This window comes from Microcebus murinus, chromosome 10, assembly GCF_040939455.1.
Source record: "Microcebus murinus isolate Inina chromosome 10, M.murinus_Inina_mat1.0, whole genome shotgun sequence".
Taxonomy (NCBI): domain Eukaryota; kingdom Metazoa; phylum Chordata; class Mammalia; order Primates; family Cheirogaleidae; genus Microcebus; species Microcebus murinus.
In genome coordinates, this window is record NC_134113.1 from 89385487 (window position 1) to 89407015 (window position 21529).

Consider the following 21529-nt stretch of genomic DNA (forward strand, 5'->3'; position numbering starts at 1 on the left):
TAGAAAGAGCACAGAAGCAGAAACCTGGTCCTGAGTGTATTAACTCCACCCGGCCTGAGTTTCCTCTTCTGTAGAATGAGGGCTGCGGAGAACCAGCTAGAGGATCTCTGTGACCTCCTTAAACCCTGAAATCTGAAGCACCGGAGTGTTGCACTCTGAAGGGTCAAGACAGTGGTAGTAATCCACAGGGTGTGGAGGTCATGGTCAGGCATCAATGCACAGACCCATCTGCCTCCTTGGAACATCCTGAAGCCAAGAAGGGCAAAGCACTGTCTGCCCTGGATAGAAGAAAGTCCAGGCTGGGCAGTAGTCCTGGTACTCGGGAAGCTGAGGCAGGAGGATTGCTTGAGTCCAAGAGTTTAGAGGCTGCAGTGATTGTGCCACTGTCCTCCAACCTGGGCAATAGAGCAAGACTCCATGATGTAGGAGAAGGAGAAGAAGGGGGGTGAGGAAGGGGAGGAGGGAGAGGAGGAGGAAGAAGAAGAGGAGAAGAGGGAGAAGAAGAGGGAGAAGGGGGAGAAGGGAGAGGAGGAAGAAGGAGGAGGAAGACGAATTCCAGAAAATGACCCCAAGGTTGGTCCTTTCCAAAGAGAACACTCTACATACACACTGGAGGCTAATTTCTCAGATCCCAGATCTCAGCAGCCAACACTTGAGAAAGATTTTTCTGAAGCGGCTACCTCCCCTTCTGAAATCATGCCATGTTTCGGACTGGGCCGGGACAGCAGCAAACCTGCAGACCTTGCCCAGCAGAAAGTAGGCAAGGAAGGAAAAGACCATCTGGGCACAGTCCAGTTCTCAGCAGCAACGATAAGTGGAGAACTGGAGGAAGGAAACTCCGCATGCACGGGGAAAGAATGGGTTTATGCTGCATTTCCAGGGCCAGGCTGTACTTTGTGTTCTGGCACACTTTTCCTGACAAAAAGCCAATGTTCTCACCACATAAATACCAGTTGGCATTAATAACAACAGCCTATGAGCCCATTATCTGCAAAGAGGCCAGATAGCATGCAAATGGGCTGGAAATACCTCGGAGAGGTTTCGCAGAAATAAGACAAAGAGCAAAGCAGCTCTGCCAAAGGAGACCGAGGGCAAATTCTTCCAAGACGGTGGAGGGAGGAAGCAAGGAGCTCATAGATACAAGCCTCCGAAAACGGGGTGCTTTGGCCTCAAACCTACTCAACGCCTGCGGCTCGGACCGCGCCCCCCACAGGAAAGCGGCGCCGCTCGCTGCGCGCTGATGCCCGAGGCGTCACCGCCACCAAGTGGAGCCGCGGGGTATGGCAGCTGGGGACATCTCGGCGTTGGGGGGAGGCGGAGAGAGACAACGCCCTCCGTTTTGCGCTGACAGTGAAAGATGAGGAGGAGGCCGCTGAGTTTCGTTTCCTGGTCACCCATTTAGCTCAAAGGCGATGCCACTCTGGTCCCCACCATCCATCAACCGGCTGGGCACATCCGCACGTTCTGTTTCGGCCCAGGTGGAGGTGGAGGCCCTTCCAGGGAGGCCTTCGCCATGGAAGCCCTCTTCTCCAAGACAGTGGCTCTCAGAGGCCAGACCTCCGGCCACACTTAAACGTAGAGCTCATGTATGTGCGGGAGGTGGGAGTTAGCAGGTGCCACAAGTGCTGCTCAGCGGGGAGCCTTCTTCTGCCGCCTGGCAAGAAGGAGCCTACTCGTCCAAACTCCTGAGACCAATTTTTTTTTTTTTTTTTTGAGACAGAGTCTCGCTTTGTTTTCCAGGCTAGAGTGAGTGCCCTGGCGTCAGCCTAGCTCACAGCAACCTCAAACTCCTGGGCTCAAGCAATCCTTCTGCCTCAGCCTCCCGAGTAGCTGGGACTACAAGCATGCGCCACCATGCCCGGCTAATTTTTTCTATATATATATTAGTTGGCCAATTAATTTCTTTCTATTTATAGTAGAGACGGGTCTCGCTCAGGCTGGTTTCGAACTCCTGACCTCGAGCAATCCGCCCGCCTCAGCCACCCAGAGTGCTAGGATTACAGGCATGAGCCACCGCACCAGGCCGCCTGAGACCACTTTACTACTTAGAAGAGGAACACGTTTCCAGAGGCAGATGGCACTTCCAGTTCCTCTACGGTGTTTGAAGAGTCTGATGTAAGCAAGGCAGCCGTGCAGCTACAAAGGCCTGGCAGATCCTCTTTCCTAAAAAGAAACCAGATCTAGGCTGAGTACTCTGGGAGGCTGAGGCAGGAGGATTGCTCAAGGTCAGGAGTTTGAGGTTCCTGTGAGCTAGGCTGATGCCACGCCACTCTAGCCTGGGCGACAGAGTGAGACTGTCTCAAAAAAAAAAAAAAAAAAACAGATCCAGAGTGTTTTGTGGTTTTACTTTTCACTCCTCTGCCTTTGCTTGGTTGACGTGACGAAGCCCAGAGAGGGACAAGAGGGAAGGGAGTGTGGATTTCTTGAGCACCTGCACTATAACAGAACATATCTGAAACCATGTTGTCTTCTCCTCACAGCAAACCTCATTGGGCCATGCCTCTTGGGAAAGACTGGAATAGACTAGAGGGATCCATATTGTTATTTACCATTTTCCCTTTTCAGGACAAAACTAGCCTACTGTGAGTGCAAACCCTGTCAAGCAAACCTTGAGGGACGTAAACATCCCTAACTCAGCATGTCCTCTCTTCACCCCTGCCTTGCCTCACCTCTGCCCTACACAGCTTCTTCCTTTTGATGAAAAGCACAGTATCCGGCTCTCAGGAGGGAACTCCAAGCTCAGCTATAAATTTTTACATCCCATTCAGTTTCTGTGCATAGCAATTCTTTTTCTTTTTCCCCACCACAAAGAGATTTCCTATTGCTCTGCCCCACAGAGCTGTTTCTTGGATTAAGTAAATATTAATGATAATTGTTTGGTATCATGTCTTTGCCAAGAGATACTGTGAACTAATTCTGTTAAATACAAAGGGATTTGGATTTGTCCTCTCCTATAATTAAAGCTTGGGCGAAACATGAAACCGGCTCTGAGGTCTCTTCCCTGTCTTTCTTGGGCTGCCAAACCCCATTCCAAGGCTGCCACTCCTCTGCCTGCCTGGAGCAAAACCTCGGGACCCACGACAACCCTGGCTCTCTGAGCGTTGACAGCTTCGAATATTGTCAGGGGACACACACTTGTCTTAGATGTCACAAGAAGAAGGAGAGACACACGGAGAAGGGACAAATGCAAACCAGGGGAACTGAACCTTGAGCTTCAGCTCCAACACGAAGCCCCAGGGCAGGCTGTGGTCTCTCCCTTGGTGCCTAACACCCACCACCGGTACTGCCGCCACCACACCACGACAGAGTTGCCACCACATCTTTATTGCAAATCCCAGGGAGCGACTGATTACACCAGGAACACTCCTCCATTAGTAGACGATGCAGGAGATAAATACAGTGTGAATCTATGTACAGAGGCTGAGGAGCAAGGAGACGGGAGGAGGGCAGGGATTTAGAGCAAGGACAGCGCCCAAGTTCTCCTGGCCAGGAGCAGGTGGGCCCGTCCCCGCTAGTGAGGTCTGGAAGAACTCCTGGTAAAGTGCATGGAGAAGATGGAGTTTGGAGCTGGTGCGAGAAGACAGGGGTGGCCTGTGAAGTGTGCTGGGGAGCCGCAGGGCCCTCACAATGACTATTCGGGGCCACAGAGATGAGTAGGTTTAGGGTGACCTTTAACCTCTCCTATGCAGGCAAGAAGGCAAAGGGAGGGACGGTGCCAGGAAGGTGGTTTCCAGTGTAGATTTAGGCGGGCTGGGCTGAGAGCCTGCTGGTTTTGCTGAGACCTGCTGTTCCACTCTGGGACAAACGCCCCTGGCAAAGCCCACCTTGGGTCAGAGGAGCTGGCCCCTAAGGCTGAGCGAGCCGCTGTGTGGTCAGATGACCAGACCTTCCGTCCCAAGTAAAATGACAGGAATAGCGAGTCTAGCCCTGAGCTGCCTGAGACGCCCATGTAACAGATGTGTCTTAAGCATGAGACGAAGGAGAAATACTGGGATGCTGCCTAGAACCCGAGCGGTGTCAGCGCTCATCTGCCCAGTGTGGGAAGACGGTGGCTCAGGCTGGGAGGGACAGCTGTTCCCATAGCGCTTTGCACAGTTTTCTTAGAAGACTCGAGATCTGGCCCACATCCCTTTGAGCTCCCGGCTGGGTCTTCCGCCTGGCTGTGTTCGTCCCAGTCTTCGGCGCACAGCTAACTGCCCTCTTTCCTTCCTTCGTAGTTGTTGTAAGGGCTGGCCGGCGCCTGGGCCCGTGGGATGGAGAAATCCTGGGGAGCCCGATTCTGCAAAGGAAACGTCCACAGCATTAAAGCCCCCCAGTTCCCGGCCATTTCAGCAGATCTGCTGTCCGGGCAGGAGGCTGATTCCCTTCCCCTCTCCCAAGCCCTCCCCTGACTCCTCCCTGTGCACCTGTTCTGGCCCCCCAGCCCCAGGGGGCAGATTACAGGGGAAAACACCCGCATCCTCTCAAGGTGGCCAATTAGAGGCCATCACATTGGTGACATCATCTGTTCCCAAAGGAGAAACATTCCCGGGGGCAGATGCCACTGATGAGAAGGAGAAAGAGACCATTTACCTGTAGCTGAAAGTGGGTGGAATAGGGGGCGTAGAGCGTGTCCCCCATCTCTTCAAGGCCTGAAACAGGGAGAGGAGAAATTAAAGAATTAGGGGCGCCCACCTGCACTCGCTCCGTTGTACCTCTTCTCTCAGTGTGACATCTTGTCTGTTTAATTACCTCTCTCCAGTCGACTTTAAGTTTCTTGCAGGGAGGGACTATGTCCTCAAGCCCAGGACAAATTAGGCACAATGTAAGTTGAATAAATATGATCGCCAGGGAAACCCCTTTCCAAAACTTCACCAAAGCCCCACCTTATCCTAGGACCTTCAAAATCACATTTGAAAAGTCAAAAAAAATAAAAACAGTCTTTCCAATATAGATCCGGTTAGAGGTGTGCTCAGAGTGAACCTCACTGGAGATTTACCTAGTTTCTTAACTGCCTGACAAGGAAAACATATATATTCATATCACTTTCTTTGGGAAGGAGCAGAATTTAGGGGCAACTGTTTTATGCGCATTTTGGGAAAATCAGAAGGTTTTAAACTTGGGAACAGAAAGGTAAACACGTGCAATCATCATGAATGCAATTTAAAGCAATTCACTTATTTCCCACCAAATTTACCTGCCCAGTTTGCTCAACAAACACTTAAACTTCTATTAATGTATGTAAGATGTTGTGGAGTATATAAGGATTAACCAGAATGATCCTTGCCTCATTCATGGCTAACGCTGGAGAGGAAGGACGATGCGACATTTACATACATAACGACCGAATGAGGCAGACTCTGCTAAGAGCATTTCAAAGTCCCACAGACACAGCGATCACTGGGGGAAGAGGGAAGATGGAGGCAGAGCACAGAAGCACCCTGAACCTGGAAAGACCCAAGAAAGCGCAGTGACTTGGTTTGTTCAGACGGAGAGGTTATTGGTTCTGACTCTGGAAGGATCTGACAGGAGCCAGTGGGGAACTCGGGCAGCAAAGTGGGGTGGCCAGAGAAGCATGTCAGGCAGAGGAAGCTGAAGGTGGTCCACAGAATGAACAGAGGGAAGGAAGAGTGGTCAGGGAATGACACCAGGGAGCGCGGGAGTGAGATGAGGTGACAGAGTGAAGCCATGGGAATGGACAAGACGGACTGGGCTCTTAAATATCCCCCTGCTGCCCTCCTACCCTCCCTTCATTCCTCCCAGTGCCCAGGAGAGGGCCCCAGCTTCGTGAGAAGCAGCAGGCGGTGTTAACCCATCAGGCTCTGAGAGCAGAGAACAGACTTCCGGTCAGCTGGAGCCTAGAACCAGGCCTGGGTGTCCCTCACTCCTGGCCCAGAACCACCCACCTCCTGTGATTAGACTCAGAGACCAATATAAACCCTGGAGACAAAGGAACAGATTCTTTTGCGCAAGGGCAGTTTCTGGCTCTCAGTTTAGCCTTTTTTTTTTTTTTTTTTTTTTTTTTTTTTTATGAGAACACCACCAGAACACCTGGCTTCATAGCTCCAGGCAAGAGGGAAATCCTTTGCCTCTTTTGTGTCAGTTATGATCTCTTCCCTCCCATGGGCCCAGAGACAGGCAATAAAATGTGGCTCTCCGGGCTAAACCAGAATCCTCCGCAACTTTATGGAGATTCCTGCTGCTCATGATAAAAACAGCTTTCTCCCTTCTCTGCCCTCTCAACACTGCAGGAAATCATGGCTTGGCTTTAGGCACCCAAATCTAGAAAGGTTCCCCATTTCTGGAAGGAATGCCCAGCTACCTTTTGCAAAGAACACGATCTCACCTACTTATCACTAGATAACACTAGAATTTTTCTAGTCACCCTTTTTCCATTTCTTTGCTCCATCTAGTTTTGATTGAGAGGAACCTCCCTGGCGTTCCACCATACTGGAAATAACACCACAGACAAGGAGAGGTGGAGAGGGGCCTCCCCTGTCTGTCCCATGAGTAGAAAGTACTAAATTAAGATTCCAGAGGCCAGCTTCTGGTTCTACTCGTCTCTAACTGGCTGGATGATTTTAAGCAAGACCTGAGTCTTGGGGAATTTGTCTATTCCATCAGGGTACAATCTGGAAAATGTTTCATGTTCCCAATAGTTGTAATATCCTGTGATTCCCCCTCATCTTTCTACATGGGGTTCTTCCCCCAACCAGGCTACATACCTTGGGTGATTTCCTCCTGAGAGTAGGCTCTGTTCTCTACACCATAGCTCTTCTTCATGAGTTGCGGTTTACAAAAGGCATCCTCGACAGGGTAATCCATGGGGTTTCGTTGCTTTGTGAGCAGCCGGAACTCGGGTACCATATAAGCCAACAGGAAAACCCAGCCATTGGCCACCAAGGCGGAGCTGAGGATGGTGTCATCCCATCTTTCCTCGATGGCAGGAATCAAGAGCAGGGCGATCCAGGCCACCCAGATGGCCGCAGAGAGGAGCGTGGTGAGGCAGATGTGGGCCCCATGCTTCTTCCAGCCAGTGAAGGAGCCACAGAAGGAGAAGGAGGACATGAAGAAGGTCAGCACCATCAAGAGGAGGACATAGATGAGCAGCAGGACAAAGTCTTCATTGCGGCGAGGAGCAGAAAGCTCAGCAAAGACATCGACGTTGGTCCTGTTCATGGTGAGGACGACATATTCGACGGCGATGACGTCCTGTACCAGGCTGAAGCCCACCGCCAGGCCCAGAGTCACCAGCATGGAGAGGGGCTTCGTCCCGCGGACTAGCTTCGTCAGGTTGACGGCATGAGCCAGGAGGCAAGAGAAGCAGATGGAGAAGAGGACCCCGAAGAGGAAGAAGCGCGTGGGCCCCGTGCCCCCTTCCAGTCTGATGATGAAGGCGAAGGTGAGGCCAAAGACCCCCAGCACACCCAGGAGGAAGAGGAACTGGGTCGGGAGCATTTTCCGCCTGCTGGAGTCCTGCACCTTGCAGACGAGGGCCAGGAGAGCCAGCATGAGGACCACCGTGGTCACAGCCCCAACTGCAGCAAACGCTTCTAGGACGATGCCCCAAACCTCACCGGTATCACAGAGTCTGTGGTACCTGGGGTTCAGGTTTTGGCGGCAACCACTGGGGGCCGTTGTAGCCATTTCCGTCCTGCAGAAAAGTAGAGAGGGGGAGGGTGGTGAACCTCTTAGCACAGTCCTCAGGCACAGAGGACTGAAAAGGGTTAGGGAAACATTTTGTATGTTTTGCCCTTGACCTTACTACACTAGATAAAGCTACTAACTTTTCCCTACCTGTTGTGGCAGATTCTAAAAGAATTGATGAAGGGGGCCCCGGGCGTGGTGGCTCACGCCTGTAATCCTAGCACTCTGGGAGGTGGAGGCGGGTGGATTGCTCGAGGTCAGGAGTTCAAAACCAGCCTGAGCAAGAGCAAGACCCCGTCTCTACTATAAATAGAAAGAAATTAATTGGCCAACTAATATATATAGAAAAAATTAGCCAGGCATGGTGGTGCATGCCTGTGGTCCTAGATACTCAGGAGGCTGAGGCAGGAGGATTGCTTGAGCCCAGGAGTTTGAGGTTGCTGTGAGCTAGGCTGACACCATGGCACTCACTCTAGCCAGGGCAACAGAGTGAGACTCTGTCTCAAAAAAAAAAAAAAAAAGACTTTAATCATAATTTAGCAGTGTTGAGTTTGCTCTACCTTTGACCCCACTTCAGATATAGTTGTAATCACCCCATTCTCTCATGGAGCAGAGAAGTTACCCAAACTGCAGAGTTTTCTACAGAGAACAAACATTCACTTCTAAGCTGCTGGATGCTTTTTTAGGCTCTGTGGTCTCTTGTTAGAAGGGATTTTTTTTTCATTCTCTTATGATTTTTCAAGATGGCTCTACCAATTCCAAAAAGTTATGTAAGGAATCTTGCCTGTCATAACCAGCTCTGAATTAGCCACCTGTAAGGAAGGAGGTCCTGGATGATACAAAAACAGTTGGTAATCCAGCAAAAGCTATTACTAACAGCTAATACGTTCAGGTTTTTTTTTTTTTACTGTGGGTCAGATCTTTACCTCTAATCATCATATATATAGATATATAGATTAGTTTACTTTTATAGCAACCCTAAGAGGTAAAAATTATTAGCCCTATTTTACAGATGAGGAAACGGAGGCTGAGAGGGGTCAAAGTTACTTGCCCAACATCATACAGCCAGGAAATAGCAGGGCAAGGATTTGAATCCAGGTTGTCTGGGTCCAGACCCATGCTCTCAATGACTCTAGGTGCCACTTCTCCAGTGAATTCTAGCTGACCTTAAAATGCAATCTGAGCCTGGGCACGGTGCCTCACACCTGTAATCCTAGCACTCTGGGAGGCCAAGGCAGGCAGATCACTTGAGGTCAGGAGTTCCAAACCAGCCTGAGCAAGAGCGAGACCCCCGTCTCTACTAAAAATAGAAAGAAATTAATTGGCTAACTAAAAATATATAGAAAAAATTAGCCGGGCATGGTGGCGCATGCCTGTAGTCCCAGCTACTCGGGAGGCTGAGGCAGGAGGATTGCTTGAGCCCAGGAGTTTGAGGTTGCTGTGAGCGAGGCTGATGCCACGGCACTCTAGCTGGGGCAACAGAGTGAGACTCTGTTTCAAAAACAAAAAAAAGCAATCTGAGATCTCCCTTCTATCTCTCTTTCTCTCTCTGTCCCTTCCCTCATCATGTGCTCCATTATGGGCCTATTCCACACTCTCAGTTCAGCCCCAGGAAGGATGGGAGCTCCCAGGCGATAGATGATCCACAAAGCAGGTGATCTACTCATATATTCGGGATAATCAGGAGCTGACCGAAGTACGACAGCCTACTCCCAATACATCTGTCCTTACTTCTCAGGGGAAAGGCTTCTTTCTGTGCCCTCACAACCTCCATGTGAATTATAGATCCAAATATTTGCAACCCTCCCGCAGCATGAGTGGGAAAATAAATTGGGAAATTGGAAAAGAGAAAGGAGTTTTCCCATATTTCCTCAAAACAGACAGTTCTCAATTTCCCAAGTCAATGTTGGGTAAGACGTTGAAGTTCAACATTGTTAGACACAGCTATAGTCTGAACAGTCTCTCTGCAAACAATAAATTTAATCCGAATTATTTTACTGCTTATAAGTTTCTATGACACTATTCCTTTTGTTTTGTTGTATGCTGTTTGTGCATGGGATTTTTTTTTTCTTTAGTTTTTATTTTCCTAACAGGGTTGCTCACTTGATGGTGAGAGGTTCTGTTTGGACCAGAAGAGAACTATGGGCCCACAGGCAAGGGTCCAGAGTCAGTGGAGGGAAGGCTCGCCAAGGCCACACACAAGCTCAGGGAAAGCTCTCGGCCTCCTCCAGTGCCAAACAGGGACAGAGAATGGGCAACAAGAGATCAGGAACAAGAGGAAGGGCTGGGAACAGGGAGAGTAAAAGCTACAAAGCAACAGCTGAATCCTGCCTCTTTCCTTAGAGCAGAAAAAAACAACTCTCCATTTCTTCACCAGATACCCACAGACACTTACAGACCACTGTGGGGTACTGGGCTCAACCCAGGCGACAAAGAACACCTTCCCTTCTCCTCCATCCTGCCTCTTCAAGATCAAGTCACAAGGCAGAGAGCAGCACAGCAGGATGCAAAATGAGCCATCGCTCACCACGGAAGGCAAATGAGCATTCTCCTCAATGAGACAGAGAATCCAAACACCTGCCTGCCTTAGAAATGCAAAATCATCTTTCCAATTAGATGAGCTAGTTGTCATACCAAAATTATTTTATTCATATAGCAACTAGGACAAAATCATACATACGTATATGTATATATGCAATCATCACACATGCATACGTATATATGAACGCATAGTATGTACATGTCAGAATATTGTGTGTGTGGTATGTGAGAGTAAAATAACACCAGATAGAGCTTAAATCTACCTTCCTGACCTTTTCATGAAATGTGGCTCTCCAAGCTTAACTGTATTTTGTGTAGTCATTCATTCAACATGTATTTACTGAGCTCCACCATGTACTGATCACTGTGCAAGGCACTCAGTGGGAAAGGGGAAAACAGACACATGCCCCACCATAGTGGAAGAGACAGGTGGGTATTGTCTGCCACTGTGGCCACAGGCTCCTCGCCACCTTCGCGCCCCGTGGATCTGACACCTGCACGCTCTGCCCTCCTGGAAGCTGCCCCACAGCCACCCCCGCCACGAGCAGAACACAAAGAGTGGGTTATGTTCCACCTCTACAGGGTGGTGCAGAAACAGGCAGAAAAAGAAAGGCAAATGATGTTCAGAAACAGGCAACCCCTGAAATATAAGTACCCCAAGTCCGATCTGCTTTGCCTACAACGTCCACTCTCAGTGGTGTGGGGCAGGGAGGTAGAACACAGTGAACATGGAAAAGGAAGAACTTGTCTCATTCCGGGGCAGCCCCAAGAAGGAAGGGACCCAGGCCCTGTGTACTTCATTTCGTTTCTCCACACCCTCTCCCGATTACTCACAAGGGTGGTGTCTAGCAGGAAGGGTATTTTCTTCTTCCCTTAGTTCTCTCATTCTCCTTGCCCCTCCCTGCCAATTGTTCCTTCCCCACCCTGCAAGGTGTTACTTTTTGTGGACAAGTGGCTGTGATCATAATTACCTGATAATTAGGAAGGACGAACTGAATGACTGTAAATCTTGACAGAGATTGATGAGGTTCTGGCTAAAGGAGAGGTCCGGTGCCAGACAGAGAGACAGTAAGGCAGACACGTGGACCTACAGGCCCCTCGCTTCTCGCACAGCTGTGCGGGGGGGGGGGGGCCTCCTGGCACCCACAAACCCGGATCCATCAAGAGCAATGGTAATGAACGTGGACAGAGGAGAAAACCAACTTCCCTAAAGTTCACCTCCACCTCCCGATAATACAGGGAGATGGAGAAACAGTCCCTGAAGTGCCTTTGAAATATTATTTAAAAAATAAGAAAAATTTTCAAAGTTTTTATTATAGACATTTTTATAATGGAGGCCCATGTATCCATCACTTGCTTTCAAAAATTATCATGACATGGCCAATTTTGCTTCCTCTACATTCCCCACCTCATTTACTAGATTATTTTTAAGTAAATTCCAGACATCATAGAATTTTATCCATAAATGCTTTAGTATGTCTCTCTAAAAGATGAAACTTCCTTCTTAACTACACCTAAGCTAACAATAATCTTTTAATATCAAATATCCAGTAAGGGTTCATATTTCCCAATTCTCTCACAAATGTCTTTTAAAAAAAATCTTCTTAGTAAATATTTTTTATCTGGGTGACTAAGTTTTTTGGAATTATCATTCTTAACTCACCTCGTCCACCCCCTCCCCAGCCTGGCATTGCTCAACAGGTCTAAAACATCCTAAGCGCTTTGAATCTAGTTAGAGGACAGTGACACTCGCCAGGGTGAGCAACAAGCACGTCTGCTGAAACCTGAAAGGGATGTCCACAAGAAGTGTTTAAGAAGGAAAAGGGACACGATCAACATTTGGGAAGAGAATTGCCAGGAGCCGGAGCAACAGGCTGGGAGGAGAACCGAAAAGCTGGAGGAGAATGAGACGAGTGATTGTGCGGACATCATTTGTGACCACAGTCAGGGAAGGGAGAGGAGACCTAGGGTCCAAGCAAGAAAAGACTTGCTCCTGCAAAGACCCAGTGTGGGAAGAGAGAAACAACTTACTCTCTGCACAGAAAGGAAGGGGAGTCCTCATAGCTCGTTCTCACCCTGGATCAGCCATCGATTTATGCACTTTACTCACTTAATCCTCGCGACAACCTAATGATACAGCCCATGTTGTCATCCTCGTCCTACATTGGCAGCAACTGACACATGAGTTAGCCGACTCGCCCACAGTCCCAGAGCCAGTAAGTGGAAGGGCCAGGACTCCAACAAAAATTCAAACTCCAAAGCCACAGGTTTCAATGCTGCACAGCCCCTGTCCATTACGAAGCACTTCCAGGCCAGGAAGGACGTGCTGACTTGAAACGCAGGTGACCTCAGCCTTGGTGGTGCCTTACGCTTTGAGTGTGGGTTAAATTAGCTCAGGGGCACAGTCTGTCCTTGTGAGTTGCTGCAACTGCACGGAGCCGTGCACACCTCAAACTCCTGCACACAGCAGAGGGGAAGCGACAGCATGCTCAGGCTGACTCTGTGTGCCCCGCCTCGGTGGATGGGGCAGGAAAGGAGAGCCTTCTCGAGAAGACCAGAAAGTGGCGCAGGTGGCCTCCCAGGGCTCTCCCCACTGTGAACCCAAGGCGGTAGCCCGAAAGCTGACTTACGATCTACCACCAAGTAGAGAAATGGCTCCAGAAGTCCCTATCCCTCACTTGCAAACCCACCATCCACGTCCTAGCAGTGCCACCCCTTCGATATCTTCTTTTTTGAGACAGAGTCTCACTCTGTTGCCCAGGCTAGAGTGAGTGCAATGCTGTCAGCCTAGCTCACAGCAACCTCAAACTCCTGGGCTCAAGCAATCCTCCTGCCTCAGCCTCCCGAGTAGCTGGGACTACAGGCATGCGCCACCATGCCTGGCTAATTTTTTCTATATATTTTTAGTTGGCCAATTAATTTCTTTCTATTTTTAGTAAGGATGGGGTCTCGCTCTTGCTCAGGCTGGTTTCGAACTCCTGACCTTGAGTGATCACCGTGCTAGGATTACAGGCGTGAGCCACCACGCCCGGCCGATATCTCTTAAATATCTCTTAAACATGCCCACTTCTCCCCACCCCTAAGTCAGGCCACCAGCCTCTCTCCCTGGACCACTTGGGAAGCCTTGCCTCTCCATGCCCTGCCCTCTCTGAGCCTCCCACCTGCAGCCGGGGGAGGAGCCAGAGACCTGCGCACCAAGCGTCAGGCTCTGCGTCATCGACCCTGCCCACCTCCCCAGCCTCACGCCTTGCCACCCGCTTCTGCCCCTGCGCAATGCAAACTTCAGGTCATCCCTCCAAACAGGCCCCACTATATGTCACTTCAAACGCACTGTCCGGTCTGCATGGAACTCCCTCCCCCACCTCCCCATTCACTGCTCCTTTCACTTGACTCAGTTTCCTTCTTCCAGGAAGTTTTCCTTGATGCTCCAGTCTAGCGAGAGACATCTCAGGAATTTCCAGACACCCTCAGCTTTTCCTACCCCGAGGGATAGGCCCTGCCAATGCCTGTGCGTGTGTGAGTCTGTCTCCTTCTAGGTTGCATGGCTGTGTGCAGGCGGGGACTGAGTCCTTAGACGTTCTCTCCCCAGCCGCTAGCCTAGCCTGACCCACGGCAAGTGCCTGCCCAGAATGGACGAGGGGGCAGCTGGGCGGTGCTGGGAGGGGAGGAGAGCTATCCGAGATAGCAGAGTCAAGGCCTCCTGAGCGTTCACTGGGCCACGCACTGCTGCATTTAGTCCTCACAACAACCCTGTCATTATGTCCCCTTTTTACAACTGAGGAAACTGAAGCACAAAGACATTAAATAACTTGCACAGAGTTCCATGGCTCTTAAAAGTGAGGTCCCTAGATGCCAGGTTGTGCACATGGACATGTGGGTCTGGTGCTCAGGAGCAGTTTGGGCTATAAGCACAGATTGACAGGCCGGGCGCGGTGGCTCACGCCTGTAATCCTAGCACTCTGGGAGGCTGATACAGGTGCATCGCTCGAGGTCAGGAGTTCGAAACCAGCCTGAGCAAGAGTGAGACCCAGTCTCTACTAAAAATAGAAAGAAACGAATTGGCCAACTAAAATATATAGAAAAAATTAGCCGGGCATGGTGGCGCATGCCTGTAGTCCTAGCCACTCTGGAGGCTGAGGCAGCAGGATCGCTTGAGCCCAGGAGTTTGAGGTTGCTGTGAGCTAGGCTGACACCACGGCAATCACTCTAGCCTGGGCAACAAAGCAAGACTCTGTCTCAAAAAAAAAAAAAAGCACAGACTGACAGTCGTCAGCCCAGAGGTGGTATCTGGACCCTTGAGAGAGGAAAAGATCACACGGGAAACCAAGGACAGAGGCACAGGGAACCACCTCATTTAAGTAGGGATCAGCAAAGGATGTTAACAAGAAATCGTCAGAAGGTTAGCAACAACTTTAAAAAGCTCAGGTGGAGTCAAATGCTGCAAGGAGAGCAAAAGGTGGGCCTGGGAAGGGACCTCCAGATGTGACAGTTAGGAAGCACATCAGCTCCTTTTGCTGTGACAGTTTCAGCCTCAATTTGACCTTCAAGTTTTTTCTCCAATTAGTCCTCCCACCCACGGTTCCGTCCTTCCTAATGCCCATCTCCACCTCTATGCAAGGCAAGCAAGTCCTCCCACAGTACTGCATTTTCTCTCTGGAAGGGAATTTGGGTTCATCCAAGATCTTCTCTTACGAAGTCACGCTCCTTGCCTCAACACACGCATTATTCTAACCAGAAAGCTCCTCTCCCTCCTGTTCACAATCCATTTAACACATTTTTTCAAACTGAGCCCAAAACTTAACCTCTATCAAGAGTTTTTGAGGCCGGGCGTGGTGGCTCACGCCTGTAATCCCAGCACTTTGGGAGGCCGAGGCGGGCGGATCGCTCGAGGTCAGGAGTTCGAAACCAGCCTGAGCAAGAGTGAGACCCCGTCTCTACTATAAATAGAAAGAAATTAATTGGCCATCTGATATATATAGAAAAAATTAGCCGGGCATGGTGGCGCATGCCTGTAGTCCCAGCTACTGGGGAGGCTGAGGCAGGAGGATTGCTTGAGCCCAGGAGTTTGAGGTTGCTGTGAACAAGGCTGACGCCACGGCACTCACTCTAGCCTGGGCAATTAAGCGAGACTCTGTCTCAAAAAAAAAAAAAAAAAAAAAAAAAAAGAGTTTTTGAAATTATTATTATTATTATTAATCCCATCTCATTCCAAATTTGTAAATTTCTTCATAGTTTTTACCATTAAGTACTTTTTGGCATTCAAATTTTCCCATATATATTTATATATTCTACATTAATATCAGCGCTGACTAACCTATTGGATAAGAAGCTTAAGAAAATGGAGCAAATCTTCTATTTGTTGGTATTCCTCTCACCATGTGCTCTATGCAGTCATTGCTGTGCAAACATTCTGGACTGGGACTGCATGCTGAATATTTACCCAAAGCGAGTTACTTATTAGCAAGTGTGAGTAATGGGGAGGAAAAATTTTTAAGATGAATATGTGCTGATGCTAATCCTCGTATTTCTATCCAGGTTAAGCTCTTTTAAGGGAGAGTCCCACAGAAATTTCTCTGCCCTTGATAAAGGATTAGTTATGAATGGGAAGTGTCTACAGGGAAATCTCCAGGATCCCCTGTCCCGGATAGCCATCCCAGTTCTGATGACATAAAAGTGATGCATCATGGCAACAACTTATGAATAACATCTGAATGACATCACTGAATTGAGTTTCTATGTAGTAACTAAGAGAAACTAAATCATCATAGCACCCTTGGCAGGTCAAAACATGTATAACAATAGCATTTTTCTCATTTCTGCACTTTCAGGTACTTCCCTGAGGGTACTACCATCTTATTCTAAACAAAGAATGTAGACTTTAGATTATTCTAAACAAAGAATGTAGACTTTAGGTTAATGTGAACATAAAATAAAATACTGGAAACCTTTTATAAAAATAAAGCTTAATATTTTGAGTGAAGCTTCCAAATATTTCTTAAGCCCAGAATTCTAAGAAATCAAATTTCCAGAAAATAGGAAAATAAAGTGAAGTCCTCTACTGGTATACTATCTTAAAGCTCCTGAAGATCCCTTCATTTAAATATATTATTTCAATATATTAATTTATTGGATCTAACAAGTTTAAAGCTAAACTGATCACCTATCCCCACAAGCTTGTATTTCTTTCTTTTCTTTCTTTCTTTCTTTCTTTCTTTCTTTCTTTCTTTCTTTCTTTCTTTCTTTCTTTCTTTTCTTTCTTTTTCTTTCTTTCTTTTTTTTTTTGAGACAGAGTCTCCCTTTGTTGCCCAGGCTAGAGTGAGTGCTGTGGCGTCAGCCTAGCTCACAGCAATCTCAAACTCCTGGGCCCAAGTGATCCTTCTGCCTCAGCCTCCCGAGTAGCTGGGACTACAGGCATGCACCACCATGCCCGGCTAATTTTTTCTATACATATATTTTTTAGTTGGCCAATTAATTTGTTTCTATTTATAGTTGAGACGGGGTCTTGCTCTTGCTCAGCCTGGTTTTGAACTCCTGACCTCCAGCAATCCGTCCACCTCAGCCTCCCAGAGTGCTAGGATTATAGGCGTGAGGCACCACGCCCGGCCACAAGCTTGTATTTCTAAGCCCTGAGAATGGCCCTAACTACCTATTTAGTTGCCTAGGAGATCTAAAACTACAATATATACTGACTAATGTCTAATGGGGAAGAGGTTGAAGAATAGACCATATGGCCTAAAATTAGATGACAATAACAAGTAACTGTTATTACAATAAATGTAAATGGTAACTTTTTTGTTTTGAAAAAAAGACTAAATTAAACTAAACTATATTATACCAATAAGAATCTAGCCAAAAACAAGGGATTCAGAAAGGTTAAAACCAAAAGGAAAAAAATAAAAATAAATGCACAAAGATATACTAATAGATAATATTTATTTACCAGCTATTATGTGTCAGACACAAAGCTAAATAGCTTGCTGAAGATAAAAGAATTAAACAGGAACTGATGTTTTAATATAACAAAGTTGCAATCAAGGCAAAAAAGTATTATATGATGAACCAAAAAGTTTGTTTTATAATAGAGATATTCCACATGGAAGATAAAACCATCATAAACTTTTATGCACCTGATAATATAGCACCAAAATACATAAAACAAAAACTCTTGGAAATACCATAGTTATATAGGACTTTATTTTCTTTTTCTTTTTTTTTTTTTGAGACAGAGTCTCGCTTTGTTGCCCAGGCTAGAATGAGTGCCGTGACGTCAGCCTAGCTCACAGCAACCTCAAACTCCTGGGCTCAAGTAATCCTTCTGCCTCAGCCTCCCGAGTAGCTGGGACTACAGGCATGCACCACCATGCCCGGCTAATTATATATATATATATATATGTTGGCCAGTTAATTTCTTTCTATTTATAGTAGAGACAGGGTCTCACTCTTGCTCAGGTTGGTTTCGAACTCCTGAGTTCAAACGATCCATCTGCCTCGGCCTCCCAGAGAGCTACGATATAAGACTTTAATACTTCTTTGTCAGTCCTTGACAGATAAAATACATAAAATGAATAATAAGATGGTGAAATTTTATAAATGTTCTATGAATACTTTAATAAAAATACTTTCTATCTCCATATCTTATTAGATCTCCATTATTAATCATATAATAAGATCTTCTGTATCAATGATCAGCAAACATTTTCTGTAAAGAGCCAGATAATAAGTAGTTTAGGTTTTGCAAGCCATACATTTGTAGCATGCAAGCAGCCATAGGCAATACATACACAACTGAGCATTGCAGTGTTTCAATAAAACTTCATTTACAAAAAGAGGCTCTGGGCCGTATTCAGCCCATGGACCATAGTTTGCCATACTTACATATTTTGCTCTATATGATTGCTTCTATTTAAGTGGTCATGGAACATTTACAAAAAAAAAATGAGCTTATTTAGAATATAAAAACAAATCTGGGCCGGGCGCGGTGGCTCACGCCTATAATCCTAGCACTCTGGGAGGCCAAGGTGGGCAGATAGCTCAAGGTCAGGAGTTTGAAACCAGCCTGAGCAAGAGCGAGACCCCGTCTCTACTATAAATAGAAAGAAATTAATTGGCCAACTAATATATATAGAAAAAATTAGCCAGGCATGGTGGCGTATGCCTGTAGTCCCAGCTACTCGGGAGGCTGAGGCAGGAGGATTGCTTGAGCCCAGGAGTTTGAGGTTGCTGTGAGCTAGGCTGACACCACGGCACTCACTCTAGCCTGGGCAACAAAGTGAGACTCTGTCTCAAAAAAAAAGAAAAGAAAAAAGAAAGAAAAATCTGGAATTCTAAAATAAGAAATTTACAGACCATATAGTTTGACCACGATGCAATAAAAATAGGAATAAAAGTAGAAACGAATACCCGGAACAACTCTGAAAGTCAAAGAATCCTAAAGCAAAAACACTATTCGGCTCATTGTTTACTGTACGACCATATCATTTCCCGAGCTTAATCTGGATTTTAAATAGCAGTGGAGCCAGAATGAGAAGAGTGAAAAAAATCACACAGCCAAAATTGTTCTCCATAGGCTGTTACCTTCAATTGCCACTAACGAGTGAAATACAATAAAGCAGGTTCTAAAGACGAGTCCCAAGGGGACATGTGCCCTACAGAGGTGCTAGAACCTAAACACAGGACAGGAGCGTGGGGGCCTCCCCAAGATCCAGCACAGGGAACTCGAGGCGCGGCCCGGCCTGGGCGCAGTTACCCGTTTCTGCAGCGCGGGGCCTCCTGACTCAGGGTTGAGAGGTCTTCCCAGGCAACCAAGGGTTCTGCTCGTTCCACTCTGCCCTTGAAGCTCTCGCCTCCCCGCGCCCTTGGAGGGGCCACTTCTGCGTCCTGGATAGCACCTCTCCTGACCCTTCCTCCCCCTCCTTCCTTCCCTGTCGCCCTGGTACCCAGCACACAGACCTGGAGGCCGGCGTGCTGAGCTCCGGCCTCAGCCCTCTCGGCCTCACCCCTCTCGAGTCCCCAGCCCACCGTCCGAGGTGGCTGACGCATTCCAGCATTCCCCTTCTGAAGGAACCCGCTGCCCAAGCCCATATGCAGCGGAACCTGCAACAGGTGCGCCGTTTACGAAAGCCTCTGAGGAGAACACCAGCGTGCAAAGAAGTCAGGAATGAAAACCCTTGGAACTCCTTGATCCTGAGCAGGCTCTTCGCCAGCCCTTCCCGTGGAAGTTGAAGGGACCCATCCGAACAGCGTTCCGGCTGATCCCAAGCCCCGTCTGGAGCTGGTGGTGCAAGGCGGGCTCTTAGCTACATTCAACTTCCATCTGCCCGGAGTCCTGAGCGACCCAAGCGACACCAGAATGGGGCTGACCACCCCACCCATCGAGAGGAAAGGGGTGCCTTCTGCACCTATTTCCCCAAGTTCAGAAAGGCTCTCTTCAGTGCCTGGGTAAAGTAGCAGCTGTCACCATGTCCCTCCTGCTGCCACCCCTCGATTCCCACTCCCTCTCCACCCCCAGCGCCCCTTTTCCTCTGAGATCTCCTTCTTTATCTTCTCTTCCTTCAAAATGACCCCTGCCTGGTCGAAGTTTGTAGAATATGTTTCAGCTGAAACTATTACCCTGATCACCTTTTGCTCTCTACCCCTATCTTAGCCTGGGAGGCCCAGAATAAAAAAACTTCTAAGTTGAGTTAAACTAGAGGAATCTTAGCCTGGGAGGCCCAGAATAAAAAACTTCTAAGTTGAGTTAAACTAGAGGAATCTTAGCCTGGGAGGCCCAGAATAAAAAACTTCTAAGTTGAGTTAAACTAGAGGAATGGTTTTTCCTGGGTTTCTCTCCCCCACCCCTCCTCCCTCATAGCCCGCTGAATTCCATTCCTAGGATTTCGCTCCCCTCCTGCCCTACCCCTCCCGGCGCCCCGCTCTCCCTGAGGATCGAAAGCCGGAGGCCGGGCGCGCTCCGGGCTCCGTCCGCCCCACTCACCCCGGTGCCTGGGCTTTGGCCGTGAACTTGGCGCGGCTTCCCGCGCGCGAGAGGGCAGGCGGCGCGCGAGCTCCGCGGTGCTGGGGAGCGTGGGCTGCGGTGCCGCCCTGCGCCTCCGCGCGCTTATAAAGGCGCTGTCGCCGGCCGGAGGGGGCGCTCTGGGGCGGGGGGGGGTGAGCGCGGGGACACCGGGCGGGAGGGGGCGGGTCCGGGGGAAGGACACGCCCATTCCAGCCCCACGGCGCTTCGTGCTGTTATGAAAATAGAGTCCCCGTGCCAGGGAATGAACCAGAAGCCTCCTGACGTCAGAGGCACAGTCACCCCTGAAATGGGTGGGGGGGGACCCGCCTCGGGCTGGTCCCGGGGCGAGGGGGGAGAGGCGCGGGCGGAGAGACCGCTCCTCATCCGCCCTGCAGGCTGTCACCTCCCGGAGGGAGCCGGTCTGCCTCCCCCGCCAGGGGCAAGGTCTAGCCGGCCAGGCGGTAGCAGCCCCGAAGTTAATTCCGGAGGGACAGGCCAGCCTTTCTCCACTTTTACCCTCAGCTTAGCCTTTCCCTCCAGCACTGCCACCCGCCAGCGCGAGGCTTAGGGAAAACGAGGTGGCCACCTCGCAGGGCTCCCCAGCCCAGCCTGTCAGACTAAGGGTCAGATAAGCACCATTAGTGCTGCCCTGGAGCGGAGAGATCATTATCTCTCTACTTTCCTAGCTGCCTCTCCCAAAGCCTCGACAATGCAGGCCGATGGGAATGCGGACAGCCAGATAAAATTATGAAATAAAAGGAATTTGCCTTTGGTGCCTGGTTCCCCCTCCCTCTGCTGCCCACTCCTCTTGGATCAAGCCAATCGCACTGAAACTTGTCTTTGTTTAACTGTCAAACAATCCTGGAGTGGCTGACCCCTCTGTGTCACCGCTGGGGCCAGGTCCAACCCCACCACCTTGGGGGAGGAAGGAGGGACTCTGTGCTTGTGATTAGTGCACCTGGTACGCTAATCTGTGTTGTTCTGCATGCGAATTAATGGGGCACAGCCTAGGGCTCCCCAGCTTTCTCCTCACTTCTCCCCACACCCTGAGTTTACAGAGTCTAATGTGCTTTTTAAATGTGACTTATTGGAGACAATGTCCCCCTCCAAAACCTTTGTTAGGTTTTTATTTCACTTGCCCAAAATCACAGGCAATGTCTTTTGGGGGGGGGGTGAGGGGGATAGAGTCTCACTCTGTTGCCCAGGCTAGAGTGAGTGCCATGGCATCAGCCTAGCTCACAGCAACCTCAGACTCTAGGGCTCAAGCAATCCTTCTGCCTCAGCCTCCCCAGTACTGGGACTACAGGCATGTGCCACCATGCCCGGCTAATTTTTTCTATATATTTTTAGTTGGCCAATTAATTTCTT

The 21529-nt window shown here is 48.9% G+C and overlaps 1 protein-coding gene across 1 annotated transcript; it reads right to left on the reverse strand.

The window, feature by feature from the left end:
* Positions 1-3305: 3305 nt before the first annotated feature.
* Positions 3306-20271, reverse strand: GPRC5A (G protein-coupled receptor class C group 5 member A). Its single transcript, XM_012774421.3, has 4 exons — positions 20141-20271; positions 6705-7633; positions 4573-4631; positions 3306-4279 (listed from the first exon to the last, which is right to left on the reverse strand). Exons 2-4 carry the CDS (start codon positions 7624-7626, stop codon positions 4190-4192), a joined length of 1071 nt encoding a protein of 356 aa, XP_012629875.2. The 5' UTR covers positions 7627-7633; positions 20141-20271; the 3' UTR covers positions 3306-4189.
* Positions 20272-21529: the final 1258 nt, after the last annotated feature.

Bases quoted from the DNA above. Each gene is read 5' to 3' on its own strand.
- GPRC5A (XM_012774421.3), bottom strand. From the start codon at position 7,626: ATGGCTACAACGGCCCCCAGTGGTTGCCGCCAAAACCTGAACCCCAGG. The intron at 4,632-6,704 runs GTATGTAGCCTG...TCCCTGTTTCAG, and splicing joins TCAGGAGGAAATCACCCAAG to GCCTTGAAGAGATGGGGGAC. The intron at 4,280-4,572 runs GTAAATGGTCTC...TTTCCTTTGCAG, and splicing joins CCACCCACTTTCAGCTACAG to AATCGGGCTCCCCAGGATTT.